This window comes from Lactuca sativa, chromosome 1, assembly GCF_002870075.4.
Source record: "Lactuca sativa cultivar Salinas chromosome 1, Lsat_Salinas_v11, whole genome shotgun sequence".
Lineage (NCBI taxonomy): Eukaryota > Viridiplantae > Streptophyta > Magnoliopsida > Asterales > Asteraceae > Lactuca > Lactuca sativa.
Genome location: NC_056623.2, coordinates 69,724,298 through 69,746,683, shown reverse-complemented (window position 1 = coordinate 69,746,683; position 22,386 = coordinate 69,724,298). Strand labels below are relative to the sequence as shown.

The 22,386-nt window shown below is 33.8% G+C and overlaps 3 protein-coding genes and 2 non-coding genes across 6 annotated transcripts; 2 read left to right on the top strand and 3 right to left on the bottom strand.

The window, feature by feature from the left end:
- The first annotated feature begins 6,082 nt into the window (after positions 1-6,082).
- On the top strand, positions 6,083-8,230 carry LOC111914902 (plant cysteine oxidase 2). The gene is made up of 5 exons (XM_023910599.3): positions 6,083-6,642; positions 7,142-7,263; positions 7,353-7,512; positions 7,603-7,806; positions 7,898-8,230. Exons 1-5 carry the CDS (start codon positions 6,423-6,425, stop codon positions 8,032-8,034), a joined length of 843 nt encoding a protein of 280 aa, XP_023766367.1. The 5' UTR covers positions 6,083-6,422; the 3' UTR covers positions 8,035-8,230.
- Positions 8,231-11,761: 3,531 nt separating this feature from the next.
- On the top strand, positions 11,762-12,775 carry LOC111914904 (LOB domain-containing protein 20). The gene is made up of 2 exons (XM_023910603.3): positions 11,762-12,184; positions 12,334-12,775. Exons 1-2 carry the CDS (start codon positions 11,801-11,803, stop codon positions 12,682-12,684), a joined length of 735 nt encoding a protein of 244 aa, XP_023766371.1. The 5' UTR covers positions 11,762-11,800; the 3' UTR covers positions 12,685-12,775.
- LOC111914903 (histone-lysine N-methyltransferase SUVR3) lies at positions 12,765-14,661 on the bottom strand. 2 transcript variants are annotated; one of them, XM_023910601.3, is made up of 3 exons: positions 13,893-14,661; positions 13,208-13,422; positions 12,765-13,124 (listed from the first exon to the last, which is right to left on the bottom strand). In XM_023910601.3, the coding sequence occupies exons 1-3, from the start codon at positions 14,581-14,583 to the stop codon at positions 13,044-13,046; spliced, it is 987 nt and encodes a 328-aa protein (XP_023766369.2). In that variant the 5' UTR covers positions 14,584-14,661; the 3' UTR covers positions 12,765-13,043. The 2 variants fall into 2 exon arrangements, with proteins under 2 accessions (XP_023766369.2, XP_023766368.2); XM_023910600.3 differs by having other exon boundaries at positions 12,765-13,422; positions 13,893-14,660.
- Positions 13,501-13,609, bottom strand: LOC111914947 (small nucleolar RNA snoR103). Its single transcript, XR_002857996.1, has one exon. It is a non-coding gene; the product is annotated as a small nucleolar RNA snoR103 (small nucleolar RNA).
- On the bottom strand, positions 13,697-13,807 carry LOC111914948 (small nucleolar RNA snoR103). Its single transcript, XR_002857997.1, has one exon. It is a non-coding gene; the product is annotated as a small nucleolar RNA snoR103 (small nucleolar RNA).
- Positions 14,662-22,386: the final 7,725 nt, after the last annotated feature.

Genomic DNA, 22,386 nt, shown 5'->3' with positions numbered 1-22,386 from the left:
CAACATTTACATATTAGAAAAGGGATGCCGTAATCTAACATGCAAATAAATTGAAGGTAAGTGAATGACAATTCACTAATTCTCCACCATAAAACCTAACTATTAGTCCTAAATGTATTGAGAATTCATAGGATCGGATGAGATTCATTGAAACTATTCAATGACATGTTTAAATCTCGATATGCCCCTCTAGTTTGTGACTGGGATACTGAGGATCACAAAGCGGGTGTGAATTACCATGCAAATTCACATGGTGCCTTCATTGTAACGATCACCTATTCGATGTGCCGGTAAACCACACACACTCCATCGAACTATGATAAACAATGAATCACCCTTTGCCACCTTTGCTTAGAACCAATTAGTGTGCCGGTAAACCACACACGCTCCACTAACTTCTTAGCAAGGGCGCAAAGTGTAATTTCATGGGATTGCATCAATTCACTTTTCCTAAAGTAAGTAAGATTGGGAAGTTTTTAAAATATGTGTAGTTACTTTGTATTTCCTATTATACTTTTAATGAGAGGATGAGGTTGCCCTATCCTACCCGTTCGGCTAACGACCCTCCACCGATCAAGCAAGCAGTGGGTGTGAGTGTACACCCATTAAGCGTCATTTTATAGGCCGCAACCTTATACCCACCTTATAGATCGGCTTCGTGAATGAGGCCTACTAACGGTAAGACTAGCATTTTAGTTTTATTTATATATATATATATATATATATATATATATATATATATATATATATATAAATCTTGTAATATTATATTAGTATAGGGTTGTATTTTAAACCTTTTAAAATCTAGGGTTTGAAATTTAAATTGTCTAAATTAAAACTTTTAATCACAAAATATAAATTTCAAAACTTGAGGACAAGTTTTAAACATTTAAAACATGAAGGATCAAATAACAAATAATTTTAATTAACAATTAATTTCCTAATTATCTATATTTGATTTATTCAAGATTTCTTTCAAGATAATTACCAAAATAATCAAAATAATTAATTAATTATCATATAAGGAAATTAAATATTTTATTAGTCGATAAATATCTTTAATTAGATCAAGATAATAGTCATATATATCAAAAAAACCGGATTAGGGTTGATCTAATATGATTAAGGTAAGTTTCCATAAGATAATCATGAAGAAATCCCGAATCTGGCCATTCTTGACGCTTGGACTCGCCGAGTGCACCAAGAGACTCGCCGAGTCAGGCCAACTCGCCGAGTCCATGACTCAGAAACACAAAATTGAATTTTTCAGTTTAGGTACAAACAAATAAGCATCAATTTAATGAAAACCAAGCTAGGCTCTGATACCACTGATGGGTTTTAGCCATAAGAACTTTCCTATGTGCGCATGCAAAACCCTAATGCTTGGATCTAGGCTTTCTAATTAAACATGCTTTGAATCCAAGACTTCTAACGACTATTTAGATGTAATAACAATATTGAAACAGATCTAGAATCATACCTTTGAATTCCTTGTTGATCTTGTTGTCTTGGAGCTTCTAGAGTCACAATTGTCACTCCTCTAATGGCTTACAAACACCAAATAGCAAGGAGGATGATTTAGGAGAGAGGAGAGGGGAGGAAATCGGCCAATGTTTTCTTACTTTAGATGAAGTGCCGATTTCCCTTTGCCATAGGGTCTATTTATACTTGTAGACTCCTTAAGGGTTACAACCTAAACCCTAATTGGATAATCTTCTCTTAAGGCTATCCAAATCCATTCCTTAGATAACCCCTTGGACGATTTGAAGCTATCCTTAGCTTCTAGAATCCGTCCAATGCATATCAATATGGATTTACAGTCTAAAGTTTAACTATCAAACAACTGACAGTTTATACCCTCTTATTTAATTAATCTCTTTAAGCCACCAAAAGGACCATGCACAACCGGGTCAAATACTTGTCTAATATAGTTGCAGCCTTAGACACTATTCCAACAACTTCATCAAAGTGGGTGTTTATTATTTTTTTAAAAAAATTATTTATGAATTTGAGATGTTACATGCACATAGCGCGCCGCGTCTAACACTGGGCACGTTACGCCTGCGATTAGCATGTATTTTTGATTTTCACAGCTTTTCAATTTAGTGCTCATAACTAAAACCTAATGGACATGATACTACTGTTGGGTTTTCTATGCATCTTTACACTAGATTTATCCAATGAAAACATTTAAATATAACCCTAAGTGTACATGCACCCTAGATCTAGGTTTTACTATTATGGCAACCTACTTTCAAAACTATGAAATTAAACTAATAGGATGGATAGAATTACTAACCTTTAAAGTAAAATTGTATTTACTTTAATTCCCATATAGATCTCGAATTTCTTGCAATAACTTAGAAGGACTAGCACCCAAAGTAGAATGTCTCTAATGGCTCACACCAAATATTCTAAAACTCTAGAAATCAAGAAGGAGAGAGAGCTTAGAGAAATCAGATTCTCTAAGAGTATGGATGAAAAAGAACGAATTTTAGGAAGTACAAACAATCTATTTGTAATTGAGGTAACTTGCAGGTTAAGCATATTTGAATCAATTAAATAGTCAGATTTAATCCAAATTCAAATTATTACCTTATATGTTACATAGAAAATTCTAGAAGGCTTCTACAGTCTCCAGAACTGTCCACCCCCTTTAGGGTTTCTTGAATGCTTCTCTTGCTTAACTATTTAACAATTAATATTTAGTCATTGCACCTTTAATCAATTTCTGATTAATTCTAGTTAAATCCATATTAATTCTAAATTAATTTTAACAAGTTTCTAATTAATTTATCAAGCTCTGATAAATTAATAAACTATTTTCCTCATTCTCTTAAATTCTTTTATAGATATTATTCTCAAAGTTATACCAATTTAGTCATGACATTGGATACATACTTCCAACAAGTTATGAGTTTAATTCTAAGCATATACTAAAAAAATAAGATTAATTAAATGAATAAATGATAAAAAAATTGACTTAATAGTGTAATATTTTTATTTTGTACACATTTAGTGATTGGTTTTTTTGTCCATATTTGACCATTTAACTTGTTTTTTTTCATGTTCGGTCCTTATAACTGGCTACTCCAGGTTAAGCCAGAAAAATGACTTAATGAGTAATACAATTTTCAGTTTGTACACATTTAGTCGTTAATGTTTTTGTACACATTTAGTTTTTATGACTGGTTTCTTTAGATTTTGCTCATAGCATCCTACGTGAGACAATCATTAATGAGGTGTTCTCATACATGTATCGTTTTAACTTATATCAATCACCTATTTCATGAGTTGGTCAAATAATATTGGTGCTCTAGTTTTCTCCAAGTAGAAGATATCTTCGGCTTCGGTTTCATCTATCTTCATAGCAGACAATGAAATTCTTTGTGATTGTTTCCTCCTTACTTGAATTTGCACTTCTAAGACAAAAGAATTAAGGAAAATGCTAAAAAAATTGCACTTCCAAGACAAAATAACACCCTTACAAAAAATTTCATCTATCTCCATAGCATACAACGAGATTCTTTATGATTGCTTCTTCTAAACTCGAATTTGCACTTCCAAGACAAAGAAGCTCATTGTTTGCTATAGAGTTAGATGTTAGTAGCCGAATAAATCTTCTTTTTGGAGAAAACTAAGACACCAATATTATTTGACCGATTCGTGAATTAGGTTACTGATGTAACACCGTGAATTTCAAAATAATTTTTCGCATAAGATAAAAACATTTTCATTTAAATTTTCATAAAACATCAAGTTTAAAACTCCAATCCATATCATACAAAATCCCAAGATCACATATTATAAAAATCCCATGCGTGTGTACAGATCAAGCCAGCGCCTTCCCACGGTCATCACTAGTACCTGAAACAAACAACACTAACACTGTAAGCACAAAGCTTAGTGAGTTCCCCAAATACCACACATAACACATATTAGCCACTCGAGGCTATAACTCTGTGGGTCCGTAGACCCTACTCTGTGAACCCACTGGTTCTAACTCTAGGAACCTTCCGGTTCCAACTCTATAAACATGCACAACATAAATCACATAGAAATAATGCAGTACAACACATAACAGGCATATAGCATACAAATACTCTATCACATAACTCTGATTACCTACTCAAGGTAAGGTATAGTGAGAAGACCCACCTCGTATATCTCGATAACTCGCGAATCCCGGAAATCACTCGTGCTCAATCCTCCGAGCTATAATCCTCCTATAACATCATATATCTCTAATTAACACTTTTACCACTAAGGTTGACTACCCCTATCAAGTCAACACTGGTCAACTCTGGTCAACAGTCAACGGTCAACTTTAACCGGACTCGGCGAGTGCACTATGGTGACTCGGGCGAATCTATACGTGTTCACTGACTCCCTAGGATTCTCTCCTGACACGTCGAGTACACCCCCAACTCGACGAGTCCCACCTGGCATGAATCGCGGGGCCACCACGACTCAACTCGCCGAGTCTCAAGAACAACTCGGCGAGTTCCAGCTCGACTCAGTCCACCTGTCAACCCTCTCTAACTCTCCCTGACTCACTGAGTCAACCCTTAACTCGGCAAGACCACTCGCTGAGTGGTTAAGGACAATCTTCATGCTACTCGCCGAGTCTGTTCTTCGGACTCGGCGAGTCCATGCCATGCATCAACTCAATATCGCTTTTGAGGTCAGATCCGCTCCATCAACTCATAGATCTGGCCCTCCTAAGCTCATTCATCACGTAAAGTCACAGTCTTGGCTACCATGCAACACCTACAAGGCTCTTTTTAGAGAAATGTCCTCTAAGATGGCAACCCTAGTCTCCAAACCCAAAAGGAGGACATAAAGCATGGCATTTAGGACTCTCTGGACCTGCTAAGGTCCAGATCTAGGTACCATATCCCCATGGGACCTCTCACACTCCAAATACAAAGGCAAACAAGGCAAGAAGAAACCCTAGATTTGACCATATCAACAAAAACACGAGAATAAGCTCTGAATGATACCTCAAGAAGTTTCCTCTGACGAAATGGAAGTAGATCCAAGCTCCCCAACTCTTCTAGCTTGCTTTTTCCCTTCCTTTCTTGCAAACACACACAAAATTGGTGAATAATGGCCTCTTATCTCACTCACAAGAACTCTCAGCTGATTAGGTGCTCTCAAGGACAAGGTAGCCGCAATGAAGGGCCATAAGGTCCTTTAAATAGGGCTTAGAACCGGGAAATTAGGGTTTCATTAAACAGCGCGGACTCGCCGAGTCCAGACGCGAACCCGCGTCCAGAACCGCGATCCTACTCGACGAGTCTGAGCTCCAACTCGCCGAGTCCCCTCACAAAACACCAAAAATATAAGAATAATAGATACCTGGAAATCCGGGCTGTTACAACTGATATAAGTGAGTGGCAGACCATGTATGACACCAGTTCCTTTCTCCTCTGCTACCATCCCCACCACCATAACCGCCACCACCACCACCACTACCACCACCTCTGAAACAAGTCGACCCCACCACAATCACCTCCATTACTTATACCACTGACACCTCTGTCACCACCACCTCTTCTGCTACCAACTGTCATAATCATTTATGATTTCTTAATATGTGAACATACATATATGTATAATCATTTATGATTAGATACATACGTATAAATATGTATAATCTCATATGATTATACCTATGTGTCATATAATCATTTATGATTAGGCATACGTTGTTGTTGCCGGTATGCTGGAACATTAGAGCGACAAATAAAAAATATGTGGCTGAGGTTGAATCTTAAGATCTCTATTTTTTTTTTAATTTCAAGTGAACCCTCCTATATATATATATATATATATATATATATATATATATATATATATATATATATATATATATATATATATATATATATAAAAGTTAAATGGTCAAATAAGAAAATTAAATAACTAAATACGTATAAAATAAAAAATATATTATCCTATAATAACTTATTTTTTTTTTAAAAATATACCATTAATGGAAGGTATCTAATGAAAAACAAAAGGAACATAACCAGCATCAAGAAAGAAAATATCTAGTAAAGTGGCAAAGCAGTAATTTCACATACAAAATGCACCGCTCATGGAGAAACAGTGGTCGCGAAATGAAACTACTTTCTCTCTCATAAACTTTCTCTCTCTAAAACATGAAATCCTATCCATGGCCGCCCCTGGTTTTCCCTTGCCGCCAGCCACCTCCACCTCCTGCTTATAGTCTCATCATTCTCCCTCTTTTCCACCGCCAATTTTGTCCACACTTCAAATTTCAAAGAAGCTAACACACGGCTACTGTATATTTTCTAGAATTTAATCTTAGTTGATCGGTTGTCATACTGATTTGTGATCGGATTCGGATCTGAGGTTTTTGATCGAGTTGTTTGTGTATTTTAATCGATCGATCGATGACCATTGAGGTAAGGTTGGCTGGTGTCAGCAAGAGTATAAGGAAGAAAAAATGCTATCGGAAAACCAATAGTAAGAGGAAACAGTCTCCGCCGCGTCCGACGTCGACGCCGGTTTCGTTCCCGTTACAGAGGCTGTATATGTCTTGCAAAGACGTGTTCAAAGGCATCGGAACGGTTCCTTCTCCTACCGACGTGCAGAAACTTTGCCATATTCTCGGTGAGCGATTTGCTTTTTTGGATTCACGTTCGTTACAGTGATTGTTTGTTGCCATATTTGGATAAAGTTAGAATCTTACAATAGAACATCACCGAGTAGTCAATGCTAAATGCTAATTAACTTACTGTACCCCCTCATGTAGGAGATTCTTCGATTTGCTTTTGTCGACAAATTTCGTTCAACCTGTACTTGATTTTGATATTATGCCCTAATTTCATCAATAGCCAACAATTCGATAACAATTTCCAAGTTTACTTTTGTATTAGAAAACCACAATGCATAAAGTACATGAATTCGATCTCAATTGCACATGTAAAGATGTAATAGTCACTTTGTTCAACATTGACGTATAATTAAATCTAAAAAACTACATTTCTTGCTTTACATTCTTCATTACTTAACTTTATCATCAAGTCACCTTTCTTAAATAGATCTGGATCTAGCTATATACACTCTTATCATCAGATTTATAACTAAGCTAGCTTAAATACTGTTACAGATGGAATGATGGCAGAAGATGTTGGACTAAGTAGAAATCTTCAATTCTTTAAAACTAGAAGCATCGTAGGAGTAACTCCAAAAGTCGCATGTACTACCATATACCAATCTGAGAAATTCTCTGTAAGCATTTAGAAACATTTACAATTATCAATCATCTCATTTTAAAAATTTCTTCAAACTCGAAATTCATGTGTTTCTACTTTCTACAGCTATGTATCTTCTTTCTTCCTGCAAATGCTGTCATACCTCTTCACAACCACCCAGGAATGACGGTTTTCAACAAACTTCTACTTGGAAAAGTTCATATTAAATCGTATGATTTGGTCAACTCCAGTGATTCAAATCATGAGTCTATATCCCCTTCGCATAGTGAGTACTTTTTCATCTCTCTAATTATAAATATGCAAATAAGTTGAAAGGTTAAACACAATTGAAGATATTAATTTGAATTTTTTGCAGTGAAATTGGCGAGTTTAAAAGTAGATGGCGTATATTCTGCTCCATGTGACACTTCTGTATTGTATCCAACTTCTGGAGGTAATATACATGCGTTCAGAGCTATAACACCTTGTGCGATTCTTGATGTTATGGGGCCTCCTTATTCTAAAAAAGATGGGCGTGATTGTTCTTATTACAGAGATATTCCATACACTACAATGCCATGTAAGAATAATTTAAGTGCTTTAATTTGATACCATTTTAATAAAGAAATATAAAACCAAATTAATTAATTTGAAAATGATTAAACTTTCAGATATGTCAGGAGAAGAGAGGGAGAGGGAGGGTTATTGGTGGTTAGAAGAGATCGAGGTGCCAAAAGAATCAGAAATGGAGGGGATTGAGTATATGGGTCCTCGGATAATTGAAACTCAAACTAGTAGTTCATCATAAATTTATAGGTGTTTTTACTTTTTTCAGTTGAAGCTTCATGTTTGGAGCATATGTTTCTGTGTTTTTTCATTTTTTTTTTTTTTAAATTTTAAAGATGGGTGTATAGGTGTTGTTGGTGTAACAAGGTTTAATGGCTGTTGTTCTTTGTTAGTGCTATCACTGTTGATGCTGCATAAAATCTGTTTTGTTGCTGGGATTTGAAAACCCTAACTGATAATCTACGTGGCATAAATCAGGAAAAAAAAACAAGTTTTGGTTACTTTATGATCTGTAACGATAAAGAAAGAAAAATGGTGCCATGTGTCGTTATGGAGAAAGTCCTGTTTATGATCTCTTTAACTTTTGCACCAAATTTCTTGTCGGAAAAAGGTTTGTCCGATGCATGAGTTGGCATGTTAAATTGTTTGATTTCATTAATTTATTTGTCATTTAATCATTTATGAGAATTTGATTATTAGTACTTAGAATGTTTAACTCATACGAGAATATTATTTTATTAATCCGAGTATTTAAGAATAATTTTTTTTGGTTTGTAATTTCTAATTTGTACTCAACATAGGTTATAAGCCAGCCGCACGCTGCGGAGTTAGTTTAAGGGGGTGTTTGACTTATCTTTTGAGAGACCAAAAGTTCTTTTTGGAAAAGATAAAATGTAAAAGATGTTTGATAAAATCATTTTAATAGCTACTTTTGGATTTTGAATAGAAGGAAAACTGACTTTTTGGAAAAGTCAGGAAACCTAATTTTTTGTAATTTTTGTCAAAAGGACTTTCGGTTCCTAAAAAGATAAGCCAAACACCCTAAATAAGTAATAGAAAATTGATTTTGTTGGAAAAAGATTGAATGTTCGTGTGAAAATAGAGAAAGCACTGTAATTTCTGTTTTTGCCGCACACAAACGACAATGTTGTACATACACAGTCGTGAACAGCTATAAACACAGAGAAAGTTTGGACAATATTCAAGAAAAAATTATAACGTCAAAGTCGTACATACAATCAACCATAAACACAAAGAAAGTTTGGACCGAAAAAAAATAGATGTACATACGTAGTTATGAACAACCACAAAAAAAAATAAAAATAAAAAAAAATAAAAATAAAAATAAAAAGGTTTGGACAACATTGGAGAAAAAATATAAAGGGGACAAAATAGAAAATCTGAAGGTTGTAAGGGGTTGCCATATTTTTGGATGAAAGAAAAAAAAGTTAGAATAGTGAGTAATGAGCACCTAAATAATGTCAACAAATTTCATCGATTCCGACTAAACTTTGTCAAAGATGAAGTAGTGGAGAAATAGTCCCCGATTCGATTGTTCTGTTATGCTACAATGAAATGAATTGTAATTAGACATTTGGTGCATGTTGGACTTTAAATAAATACCTATGTTCCAGAGAATATTCCAGAATAACATTTCGGACTAAGGCATTCCATAATACCATTTTGGAACAGTTGTACGCATTCCAGACTTGTTTTAAAGATTTTGGACATGATCTTCATTTTCCAAAGTCGTTTCGGACTATTTCAAAATTAGGTTTTTTTTTTACAGATTTGTTGTTCTAGTGCACACATATATCTACATATAATCTTACAACAACTAAAAAACTACTAAAATTCGAAGAGCAATTAATAGCTATGTAATCGTACTAAATCATACAAAAAAACGAAAATATCTACTTTTTAACATATAATCGTAAAAAAACATATAATTATAAAAACAATCGACAAATACCACAAAAAATAATCTTTTCATTGTTAGAAGAAAACATTGTTTGATTTTGATGTACGAAATGTTGTCTATGTGAATTCAAAATGGAGCCCCAAATGAAAGTGAGTTTGAAATGTTATTTATAAGGGAATCATATTAGTGGATCAGATCACTATATATGTTTACCCATTTTAGAATACGGGGATGAAATAGGTATTCCACACCGAATGTTCATTTTTCAATAATTATTTTTTTGTGGTTATTTAAAAAACAACTAAAAAATTTGTTACATTACTCAATTTCCCAAAAAATAAAATCTTAGGAAATTAGCTACCATTTTGTCAAATATTAATGTACATAGCTTAATAATACAAAAACAAAAGGCATGTTTATGCCTTCGTAGATATCATTGATTTCACATTATTGTTTCTTTAGGAAAAACTTTATTGCTAGGAAAAGGTTAATAGTTAAATTTTTTAGATCCACAATGCACTTGTCCCTTGATACTATTGGATGTGAATCTTTGATTAGATCGGAGGGTATGGATTTGGCAAAGGGCTCGATAATGTTGAGTTGGCTTGACAGACACCGCATCAAGAACTCGACATGTTGAGTTTGAGCAGCCAATTCTACTCTCTCTCTCTCTCACACACACACACACGAAATTCAAAATTTTACCTATCTTTTATTCTATTCAAATACCACAACTATTATCAATCTTTATAACTTGTAAATCTTCATCTCTCAAACCTTCAACCCTATTTTTGCCTTTCTCAAATCTCAATTCCATCTTAGCAATATAAATGCTACAAGTAGTGGGAAATCTATGATAAGACCATGAAACCCGATAAAAGAGACATCTTTGGCGGGTGCATGAGTTTGTGTATCGGAGGGCCATACCGTCGGCAACACACTCAATGAGGGGATTTTTGGACGAGAATTACCACACATTTTCTCATCGAAAGAATCAATGTAATTATTGTTCGAAAGATCAAATGTACGCAAAGTGGAAGTCCACGAACAAATCGGATTTTAACACTTTGTTTATTAACTTGAGACTCATTATGAAGATGATGGTGAGAATGATGTAGAGGACATCATTTTAAGCAACTCTTCAAAATTCTCGGTCGGGAAACTGGAAAAGCTTTCAAATATTTGGAGCTTTGAAATGTTGGTAAGGAGTCCATAAAACGACTACCAAGGTAACATTAATTGTTATTTTTATGTTATGTTTTAATTTAGTGCTACTTTTCAATTTCAAGTACTATTTTAATTTAATGTATTTGGAGTATTTTTTTATTAAGTTAATGACTTGTCATGACGAACCAATCTTTTCAAATTGCAAAAACTCGAAGAGGCATGACAAAGGTGATGTGGTTATCATTTTATAGAAAAAACATGACAAAGCTGATATCACACCCTCTCTCCTTAACACGACTAGATATGTTGGAAAATTAGATTTTGTTTTTCATAACATAACAACCCAACATCTTTATCTCTTTCATAAAAAGACAATCTTTGTATAGAAATCAGGTCATGTCTTTTATAGATGAAACCTCCCTTTGCAATAATCATGAGCTGAGTGTGAAAATTGAAATGTTAAAACGAGTTTACGTTTTTACCACTAAGATTATTGTGTGCTACATTCATGACTTACTAAATTTAAGTTTTCGGTATGTTTGGCAACATTCCCACACGCCACAGGCAGCATAAATCTTGTGCTATCTCATGTGCGACAACCATGACATATGTCCCACAAACAAACCAACTCAAAACACCCTTCACATAATACAAATCCATTTTCCCAAAACACCCAATAAACAAATAATTATAAATAAATATATTAAATCACTTCCATCAATATTATTATACAAGTTTATTACTCCCATCAACAAAAAAAACCCACTCTCTTTGTAGCTTTTCACACCAAAAAACCCTACCCAACCTCTCACAAGATTTATGTGTTAATCTTTCCCTTTTCTTTCATATAACCACACCCCCTGATTATCTCCTCAAGTGTCTCCAAAACCCCACACTTCCTTCCTTCAATCTCTCCACCATGGCCGACACACATCGGGACCCACCACCACCAGACACTCGCCGAGGAGCCGGAAAACGAACCGCCGCCGCCGCCGCCCCATTTGAAGCAGCAACATCTGAACCAGGCTCAATCCCAAACCCTCCTTGTGGAGCATGCAAATTCTTAAGAAGAAAATGCGTCAACGGGTGCATCTTCGCACCCTACTTCGGGTCTGACCAGGGTGCAGCCCGTTTCGCAGCAGTGCATAAGGTGTTTGGCGCCAGCAACGTGTCCAAACTCCTTACGCACATTCCAGTGAACCGGCGGCAACATGCAGTCGTGACCATCTCTTACGAGGCCCAAGCCCGCTTGTCGGACCCGGTCTACGGTTGCGTCTCAACCGTCCTTGCTTTACAACAACAGGTACACAACTACACATGCAAATATTTATTTGCATGTAATAGTCATACCTCTTGTATTAAAACATAAATTGTTGTATATGAAAAAAATTTGTTATGTATGAATTAACTGCTTAAACATATGCAGACTGAATATAATGTTTGTGGTGACAGGTGGCAGCGTTGCAGACTGAATTAGCAATGGTGCAAAACCAGCTGATAAACAATAGACTTATAGTGGCAAATGCGATTCAGAATTCACAACAGCAATTGGAACCCATGCATCATCTTTCATTGTTGCAGCCTGCGTATTCGAATGCTTCTTCTGCTTCGAATAATATACTTAACATGAACAGCTTTGATTCTAGCTTGAATAATCTTGGAGATGATCATCAGAGTGGAACACTTTCACAGAGTTTTAATCCTCTGCAACTATGTCAACCTTGTCATGATGAAGAAGATGATGATGAGGAAGAAAGTGGGGACCCTTTGGCCTTTGCCAATCAAATTCTCCAATCACGATGATTATTAGTTTTATTTTTCAAAGTGGTCTTAACAATGATTATGCAATTATGACTTTAAGTTTGCATTTTCAGAAAATGGAATAAAAAGAACCTCTGTTTAATGTGGTTTTGTTTCTTTTTCAGATAATCTACACATACGACATACTACTCAAACTTTGAAAGTTAATTTGATATAAAAAAAAAAAACAATCTTTATATAGGTATACAAAGTTTTATACATCATTTACACATTCAACCACTTTATGTCTTTATCCATACAAAAAATACCTAAACTAACTTGATATAAGAAATCATTTGATAATCTTGAAGAATCTGTGATGTTTTCAAGAAAATGTCATACCTTGCTGACATCATGTATGTTCAGAAGGCATGATTCCAGTGCAACAACTGGTGCCACAAAAACACTTTGACCCATTTGGATTCAAACCCGAATCTCCATAACTGAAAGTGAGTTCTTGATCTTTTAATATATCTTTGGATGCAAAGAAGCACACTCGGGGTAATAAAGCACCTGAGTTTCTTACCAAAACTGTTGAAAGATTCCCACCATCACAAGAATGGTTTATGAATCTTGCAATGTTGCCAATCTTTGTAGCATCAATGTTGATTCTCATACATGTATTTCCAGATGGAAGATGTTCTCTCACAACTAAAAGAGCTGATGTGTGTTTGTTTGTGGATTTGAGTTTATCATATATTTCTTGACGCTTTCTTGCTTCTTTTGTTGTCAAAAGTTCACCTGTCAAACAATTAGACTACCCATTTAATTATACTTTCATTCATTATGAGATAAACAATAAACAATATGGTTATGTATTAATGTATGTAGGTCCTTTGTGGGTGTTTTTGGCTCATGAAACGCCCACCTAAAAGCCAACACATAATTGTTGTATGTCCATATTTACAGCAAGCAGCACATACTTAAGTGGCATGCCAAGAATTAGGACAATTGTGAAAGCTAAAATGGCATAAACCAATGAAACTAGATTGGATTGCAATTTGAATAGATGTATGATTGTATGTAGGTCCTTTATGGGCATTCTGCTCTTCATTACGCCCATCTAAAATCCCACATTTTTATGTTATTATTTGTCCATGTTTACAGCGAGGAGCACATACTTAAGTATCCTGCTAAGAATTAGGACAATCGGAATGAATATGTTCGTAAAGGGAAAACTATAATGGTAGACATTTTCACAAACAGGTTACCTGCATATTCGCAAATGAATTCTCCACTTCGAATAAACTGACCCGCATGTAAGCCCCAACCTTTCCCCGGACTTCTAACGATCTTCAATCGGATCGATATACCTCTCTGAGACACTCGGTTAGAACATTCCAAATCGCAAATGCAACCCGACCCGCATTCCCATCTCAACCCGGAAAAGTTCTGCCTGGAGCACGGACACGGACACCCCGCCGAATCGTTACCGCATCTCTCGCATTCACACCTAGCACCATCCTCCAGCGTCGGAGGAAGAATCAAACCTAGGTCTCGTCGTTGGAGAGGATACAAACCCCATGGCTGGCGGGGTGGGTCGTCGGAGAAACTTAGGACTTGAGTCGGAGTATAGATGAAGTAGGCATATGGATGATTGTCCACGGCGGAGTTAACGAAAGGAATGGGGAGCTTCTCGGAGTTCCTACAGGCGTCGGATGAACGGACGGCGGTAACGGATTTGGCTAAGAGATGTAGTGTCTTGCAGGTTAGCGAGATGGCGGATAGCTCTGCCGGATATAGGTATGGGAGGACATAAGGAGCGGCATCGGATAGTTGCACAATCCTGTTCGGTTTTTTTCCATTGTTGTTGGTCATTGATTTACGACACCAGGTTTTTTTTCCTATAAAAGGAGACATTGCAGCTTTGCTTACACAGTTTAACCCTAGAAAGAAGCCCATGGAAGAAAAGTGTGGATATGAAATGGACCGGGCAAGATCCGAAATGACCCGCTTTCTCTTGCAATGCAAAGTGCAAACAAATAAAAATCGAAAAACTCTAAAAAAAAATTATAAGAAAAAATGGAATGTAAGATTTGGTTTGATTTTGTTTTTATATAAAACAAAATAAACGAGATTTCTAAAAGTCTAAAACGATGTTGTTATGATATAAGACTAAGTGTGAGATCCGTATGTTATACGAGTTTGATAAAACAAAAAGTTAAATATAAAAGTTTAAACAAAAATTTATTTAAATTTAAAATTTTGGATTTGAAATTTAAAATTTAAAAGGAAACATATTAAATATTATATGAATACTAATATTGTAATTTATTGGTTATTTCAATTAAGACAATTATTAATTGAGGTGTAAATATGATATGTTAATTAAGAAAAGAAACAAAAAATGAGAAAATAACAAATGGAAAAATCATTTAATCAAAAATACCAAAAAATGACATGTGTCCAAATTAATTAGAAAGTGACATGTGACAAAATTGTTTTCATTTATTAGTTTACTAGACGAATTCCCGCGCGTTGCGCAACGATGATTAAAAATATATTGTTAAGATATTGAAAAATATATGTTTAAAATGGTTATGTTATTTACATTAACTTTGAGATAATATTTTTATACTAATATATATATATATATATATATATATATATATATATATATATATATATATATATATATATAATCTCTATTATTTTGAACAATAATATTCATCGACATCAACCCAAATTCCTCATTAATAGAATTAAATATAATTATCTATTTAGTATTATTTTTAACAATTATTATTATTGATTAATTATATTTTTACTTATGCGATCATTTTATAATTTCAATAATGATGTTCGTTTAAAATACAATTTTTTATAGCTAAATGTAATTTATAATTTGATGTTATTATCATTTAAAATTGTTATTCATTAGTTTTAAACCACTTATTATTAATAATAAGTTAAATAAGACTTTTAAGAAAACACTTAATATTATTATTAAAATGTGAAACATATACTAAATAATAAAGTGATAAGATAGACAATTTGCATTTCAAAAGAGATTTGCATGGATAATATAACATATCCATGCAATTTAATTTTATTATCTATAATTATTGCTTATTGATTTTAAAACCGTTTGTTATTATTAATAAGTGAAAGAAACTTTTAAAAAACACTTGTTATTATAATTAAAATGTTAAACACATACTAAAATATAAAATGATAAGATAGACAATTTGCATTTTAAAAAAGGCTTACATGGATAATATGGATCGTGATTTTTAATTAATTATTGTTTTGAAGCAACATGAACATACAAACATGTATATAATAGTTAATTAAATATTATATATATATATATATATATATATATATATATATATATATATATATATATCAACTTCCATAACATATGATCGATAACATGAATCTAATCTAATTACATTAAAATTTTAATCATAACATACAATGATATTCTTAAAAGAATACTTAAGTCAAGAAAAAACAAAAAATAATTAGTATATAACAAACTTACAAATTAAAAACTTCAACATAATAACATGACTCGAAAAATTGTTCAAAACCCTCAAACCAACACAAAAAACTTTAAACTTGTTTTCTTTGTGAATTTTGTATGTGATTTGTATTTGTGTGTCTACTAAAAAAGATTGACCTTTTTATAGTAGACTATCCATTAATTGTTTATTAAATATATTATATAAGTTATAAAACCTTTGAATTGTTAATCATTATTAAGAGACTTTTGAGTGGTATTCATTAAAATAAGAGGTTTCAAATGCATGAGGTGTTTGCAAATTTTTATGGGGGTTTCAAATGCATGAGGTTCAAGAAAAAATGCTAGCTTTATACGTATGTATGATTAGGGAGGATTGATGATTGATTGATTGATTAAGCATGTTAACAAAATAATAATTAATATTTCTTTACATTTTCATCAAAAACAAAATAACTAACATTAAACTATTGTATTATTTTTCATAAGTTACTTTTTAATTTTTTTTTAATATTTATCAGCATGGTAAATAAGAATAATAACTAGGAGAAGCCCCATGCTCCGCATGGGTTGAATGAGGTTTTGACATTGATTGGGTTTTGAATTATAAAAATGAAACAATTTTGCTTTTGCTAATATACCTAGGATCTGATTTATCTGCATTAGATTCCTTGTTTGTCAGCCATACCTCTGCCATAAAAGAAATTATTAATTCAAGCAAACAATTAAACTTATAATAGGTAAAGCATTTTTATGAATAAGCAGTATTTATAATACAGAAAATTCAACTACAATAAGTTAGACTAATGGTTCTTTTGTTTTTGTTCTTCAGTATACTTACCATATATATTATATATTTTTCAAGAAAACAACATAATTTTTTTTGAAAGAGAAGAAAACAACAGAATTAGTAATTAGCTACCTTGTTATAGGGAACCATCAGGTACAAAGACAAAGCTATAAGACAATATAACGGAAACAATTAGAAATGCACCCATTATGCCCCAATGGAAGGCTGGCGGATGTGTTTTGAATATTTTCAACCATCGCTTTTTTGTGGGGTTTTTTTTTTTTTTTGCTGATCGTTGTTTGATATGATATTGGAGCTTAGATGGATTCGTTACATTTTCATCTTCCAGTTTTGGTCCTATATAGGTAGTAAACGAAAATAGACAAGATAATATCAAGTGTATACTGTTTCATTTTTATGTTGTCCTCAATAGCCATTTTAAACCTTTGTCCTTGTTTTACAAACGAAATATCAAATCACTTTCTAACTTGATTGAAAGTGAGTCGTTAAACAGGAAATAACCAATTTTTAGAATGAATAAGGTTTAGTGAGACATATTACCAAACACTTAGTGTGCAATTCATAATTTTTTCACTTCGACCACCAACAACGCCACTGTTTATGATAGCCTCCTCTACCTTCCAACGTAAAGCGCAAAAATAATGAAAAACTTATATCAAAAAGGGTAAATGGTACAAAAAACACTATTTTTACACAGAAATTCGATTTTGACACCGTGTTTTTTTATGTCAATTTTGACACTGTGTTTTCCAATTTGTTACAATTCTGACCATTTGACCGGTTAACCAGGTTACATGCTGACGTGGCATGATGACGTATCAGTTTTGATGACGTGGCGTGCTGACATGATATGCAGACGTGTCAAAATTGATTTTTTTTCCAAAAAAAAACACTAAGTTTTCACTTTTTTTTTTCGATTTTGACACTAAGTTTAATTTTTTATTTCAATTTTGACACTATGTTTTTTTTCCAATGGAATATCATTTATCAAATTTTGTTCAATTTTGTCTATTTTCCATTTGAAACCGTATAAATATTTTTTTTATTACATTTTAAACCGTATAAACATATTTTTTTTGTTTAAAAACCACATTTTTATTTAAATACAAGGTGTTTTTTTTTCCTTACATTCAAAATATTAGTTATATCATGAGAATCAAACTAATCATAAGCTTCTAATAAAATGTAAAAATTTGATGGGTTGCAAACTTGATATCCGAGTTTTGATCGACTACACGCCTTCAAACCTCCAAACACATTTTAAAGTTGCATATTTAATATAAAATACAATTTTTATATAATAATACATATTTATACATAAAAATATGGTTTGAGTGTAAAAAAAATGTATTTATACAAAACTATGGTTTTTAAATGAAAAAAAAACATATTTATACGGTTTAAATGTATTAAAAAATATTTATACGGTTTCAAATAGAAAATTGTCAACATTGAACAAAATCGGAAAAAATGATGTTCGATTTGGAACAAAAAAACATAGTGTCAAATTTGAAAGAAAAAATTAAACTTAGTGTCAAAATCGAAAAAAATGAAAACTTAGTGGTTTTTGTGAGAAAAAAATTCAATTTTGACACGTCAGCATATCATGTCAGCATGCCACGTCAGCATGCAACCTGGTTAACCAATCAAGTGGTCATTATTGTAACAAATTGGAAAACACAGTGTCAAAATTGACACAAAAAAAAACACGGTGTCAAAATCGAATTTCTGTGTAAAAAGAGTGTTTTTTGTGTCATTTACCCTATCAAAAGTACAGAAAGCAAAATCAAATATCATAATAAATCCGATGGAACTATTGTTTTTAGATATTCGGAGGTATCACAAACCCAATATCATAACTTCGATTGAAAGAGTAGACAATTGAGGAAACCTGGAATTCATCTCCGTGTGAGACAATTTTTCGAGCACCCGGACATCGCAAACCGCAAATCGATGATGGTGAGAAATTGTTGTCAATTTGTGGGTCATAACTCATAAGAGCGACATGGTTGAGCGCAAGTCTGGGAAAAACGGCCGGGGTGTGTGTGTTTGACACAAAATAAAGTAGATGCTTTGACGATCAGCGACAGAGGCGGCGTACAACATATGTACGCATTTGGTTGTCGGAGATGAATGACTATAGAAGCTGATTGGGTGAGAGAGTCGGAAAGATGGATAAAACAACAAAAAAATGACCTAACAGAGTAGGAAAATCGGTGCTGAAGTCTAAAATAAAAGAACAAAGTGAGCAATTTTTTGGAAAACCTACAAAAGATGTGGCTAAACCCAGAAACTAATAAGTTTTCTGTTCCCAGATAGCCACGGGATTTAATATATGAAATATATAATAATAATAAATAAATAAAACTCAAAAAACAACCAAAAAGTAATGGACCATAGGTTTTTTTTTCCTAAAGAGAAAAATCCAATTTTTTGGATTGTTTTAGTTTTAAATAAAACTAAATTGAACTATCCTATAAGGCTACATAAAATGGCTCGAAAGGGAGTTCGGCATACGCTGCATCAGCATACGCCGCATCACGACCTTAGCAACCCTACTCGACATATTTCTATTGAGTTGAGACCCCCTTTTAATCATCCACCCACCAGTAATCAAATGGCTACTTTCTTGATTTTTTTTTCAATTCTCAAAATCTATAAATACAACCCTTAAACACCTTTTTTTATCACTCAAACACCTTCTTTGTAACATCCTAAAAATATAGTCCAAAAAATTCGTTTTAAATCATTTAAGAAAACCCATAATTCATCAAATAACATAATAAAACCACAAGTCATGTATCTCAAACATTATATCAAAATATTGTATCAAAACATGTGTCAAAATATCAAAGTCTAAACATCCCAAGCTGAAAATTGTGGTGTGTGTCATGCAATCATCCCGAGCTCTTCCCCTTGCTACCGGAAGTACCTGAAACCAAAACTGAAAACTATAAGCACGAAGCTTAGTGAGTCTCCCCCATACTATCACACATCATACGCATAAACACATAATAGCATACATTGGGTCTTGCCCACTACATCGGGCCCCGCTCGGTATCGGACGAATCCGATATCGGGTCGCGCCTGGCATCAGACCAAAGTTTGGTATACATATAACATAACAACAGGCATATAACACATAAACATATAAACATTCCTCGGGCTTGCCCAGGCATCGTACCGAAGTCTGGAACACATAACACATAACATATAAGCTAAAATTCCTCGGGCTTGCCCTGACATCGGACCAAAGTCCAGAACACGTAAACAATCACATGCAAGAATCACGAAGATATCAAGCATACAAACATTCATCGGGCTTTCCGTAGCTATAATTCACAAGGAACACTTGTTCAAAAACTGAAAATCCTTCTAAGGGTAAAATGACCATTTTACCCCTAGCCAAAGTAAACATTCTATTCAAAGTCAACATTCTGGGTTACCCGACTCACCGACATTGAAAGCCAAATGTCCAATGGTATCGTACGTGTTTTCTGTTTGGTAGTCAAAAGTATGGAATCGAATGTGATAAATGAAGATTTCGATTTTGGGATGAAGAGTCGAAAGTCATTAGCTTGGAGTCGAAATTGATTTCGATGGTATTGTTAATTCTGGATTCGAGTCAAGAGCAGTTCCATCGACTGATGAAGCCTCTTCTTTCACATTTGGGATATCGATTGGGGAAGAAAATTGTAACATCCCAAAAATACAGTATAACAATTTCGTTTTAATATAATAATAAAACCATAGTCATCGAACATCATATAAAAATCATAAATAGTGTATCTCAAGATATTGTAACAATTTTCAAAATATAAGAGTATAAACATCTCAGGCTGAATAGATGGTGTGTGCACTGCAATCTTCCCGAGCTCCTATTTTGAAAACTGAGTACCTGAAACCAAAACTGAAACTGTAAGCACAAAGCTTAGTGAGCTCTCCCATACTACCACATACCATACAATAACACATAAAGCAAATATTGGGTCTTGCCCACTGCATCGGATCGAAGTCCGGAATAACTTGGGCCTTGCCGACTGCATCATACCGAAGTCCGGAATAACTTGGGTCTCGCCCACTGCATCGGACCGAAGTCCGGAATAAACTGAACATAACATAAACATATAACATAATCACATATACTGCATCGGCCTTATCTGGCATCGGACCGAAATCCGAAGCATATAACACATAACATACACATACATGAATCACAAAGACATCAAGCATACATAACTACTTCTTGGGACCACCCCGACATCGGACCGAAGTCCGGAAACATATAGACTTCATCAGGCTAACCCCGATATACTACCAATATATTGGTGCCTTAGACCCGTTCCTACTGGAGGAAAACTCACCACACATGATGAAGTCCCGCAGACAAAACCATAGTTGTTGGATGACAAATTCTCAATCTGTCAATATCCAAATAACACCCAATTATATACATATATTAAAAGTCCTAGTGTTTGTGAACAGTGCCTTTGTGCACTTTAGAATTTCGCCTTACACTTTTTAAAGTTTAGAGTTTGGCCACAATACATTGCACATTTTATGGAATTGAGATTTTACCCACAGTTTGTATACATCGACACTTTTCATCTTTGTATCATTGCACCGTCTCTGGCGTCCAATTGAATTCTTGCACTGCCCTTTTGATATATTTCTCCAAATTCTTTAGCCTCCTCTTCAATTTCTTTGTTTTCAAATATTTTGCTTTCACTTTTCCACTATGTCGTCCAACCGCTTCAGTTCTTGATTTCCGTCGCCGACAACGGTTTCTGCTCTCTTGCTGTTTAGATTTAGGGTATGTTGTTTGTTGCTTCTATTTGATTTAGAGTATCTGTTCGCTTGCTTTTTTTTAGTGTGTTGGATTATTGCGATTCTTTAGATTGTTCTAATCTCTTGTTCTTTTTTCCGTTCATTTCCAATTTCGAGGGTATGGTTTTCGTTTTTTTTATTGAATTGTGGTTGATTGGGATTCTGATTAGGGTATATTGTTTGTGGTTTTTTATTGTTGGTTTTTTAATTTTGAATTTGTATTTCGATTTTTGTTTTTTATATAATGTCTTCGAAACAAGTTTCAAAATCGAAGAAGTAAATTTGAATTGGAGAAGAAGACCAAATGCGAACGTGGAGAAGAATATCGACTGGCCTACAACATCACTGATATATGTCTGACTAACCTGCTTCAACAATGTTTGGATTTATTGCTTTTAAACAGTAACCCCAAGTAAGCACAAACTTTGTAATTTAGCCAATTTTACTTTGCATCTACTAATTTGTGATTGAATTTGGGACTGAGAATGTTGTAGCACTAGTCACATTCTAAATGTTTTGCATATAATCATTTTATGATTTTGCTTATTGTATTTGATTTCCAATGATCAACAACATTCAATAAATCTCACCAATGAAGGAA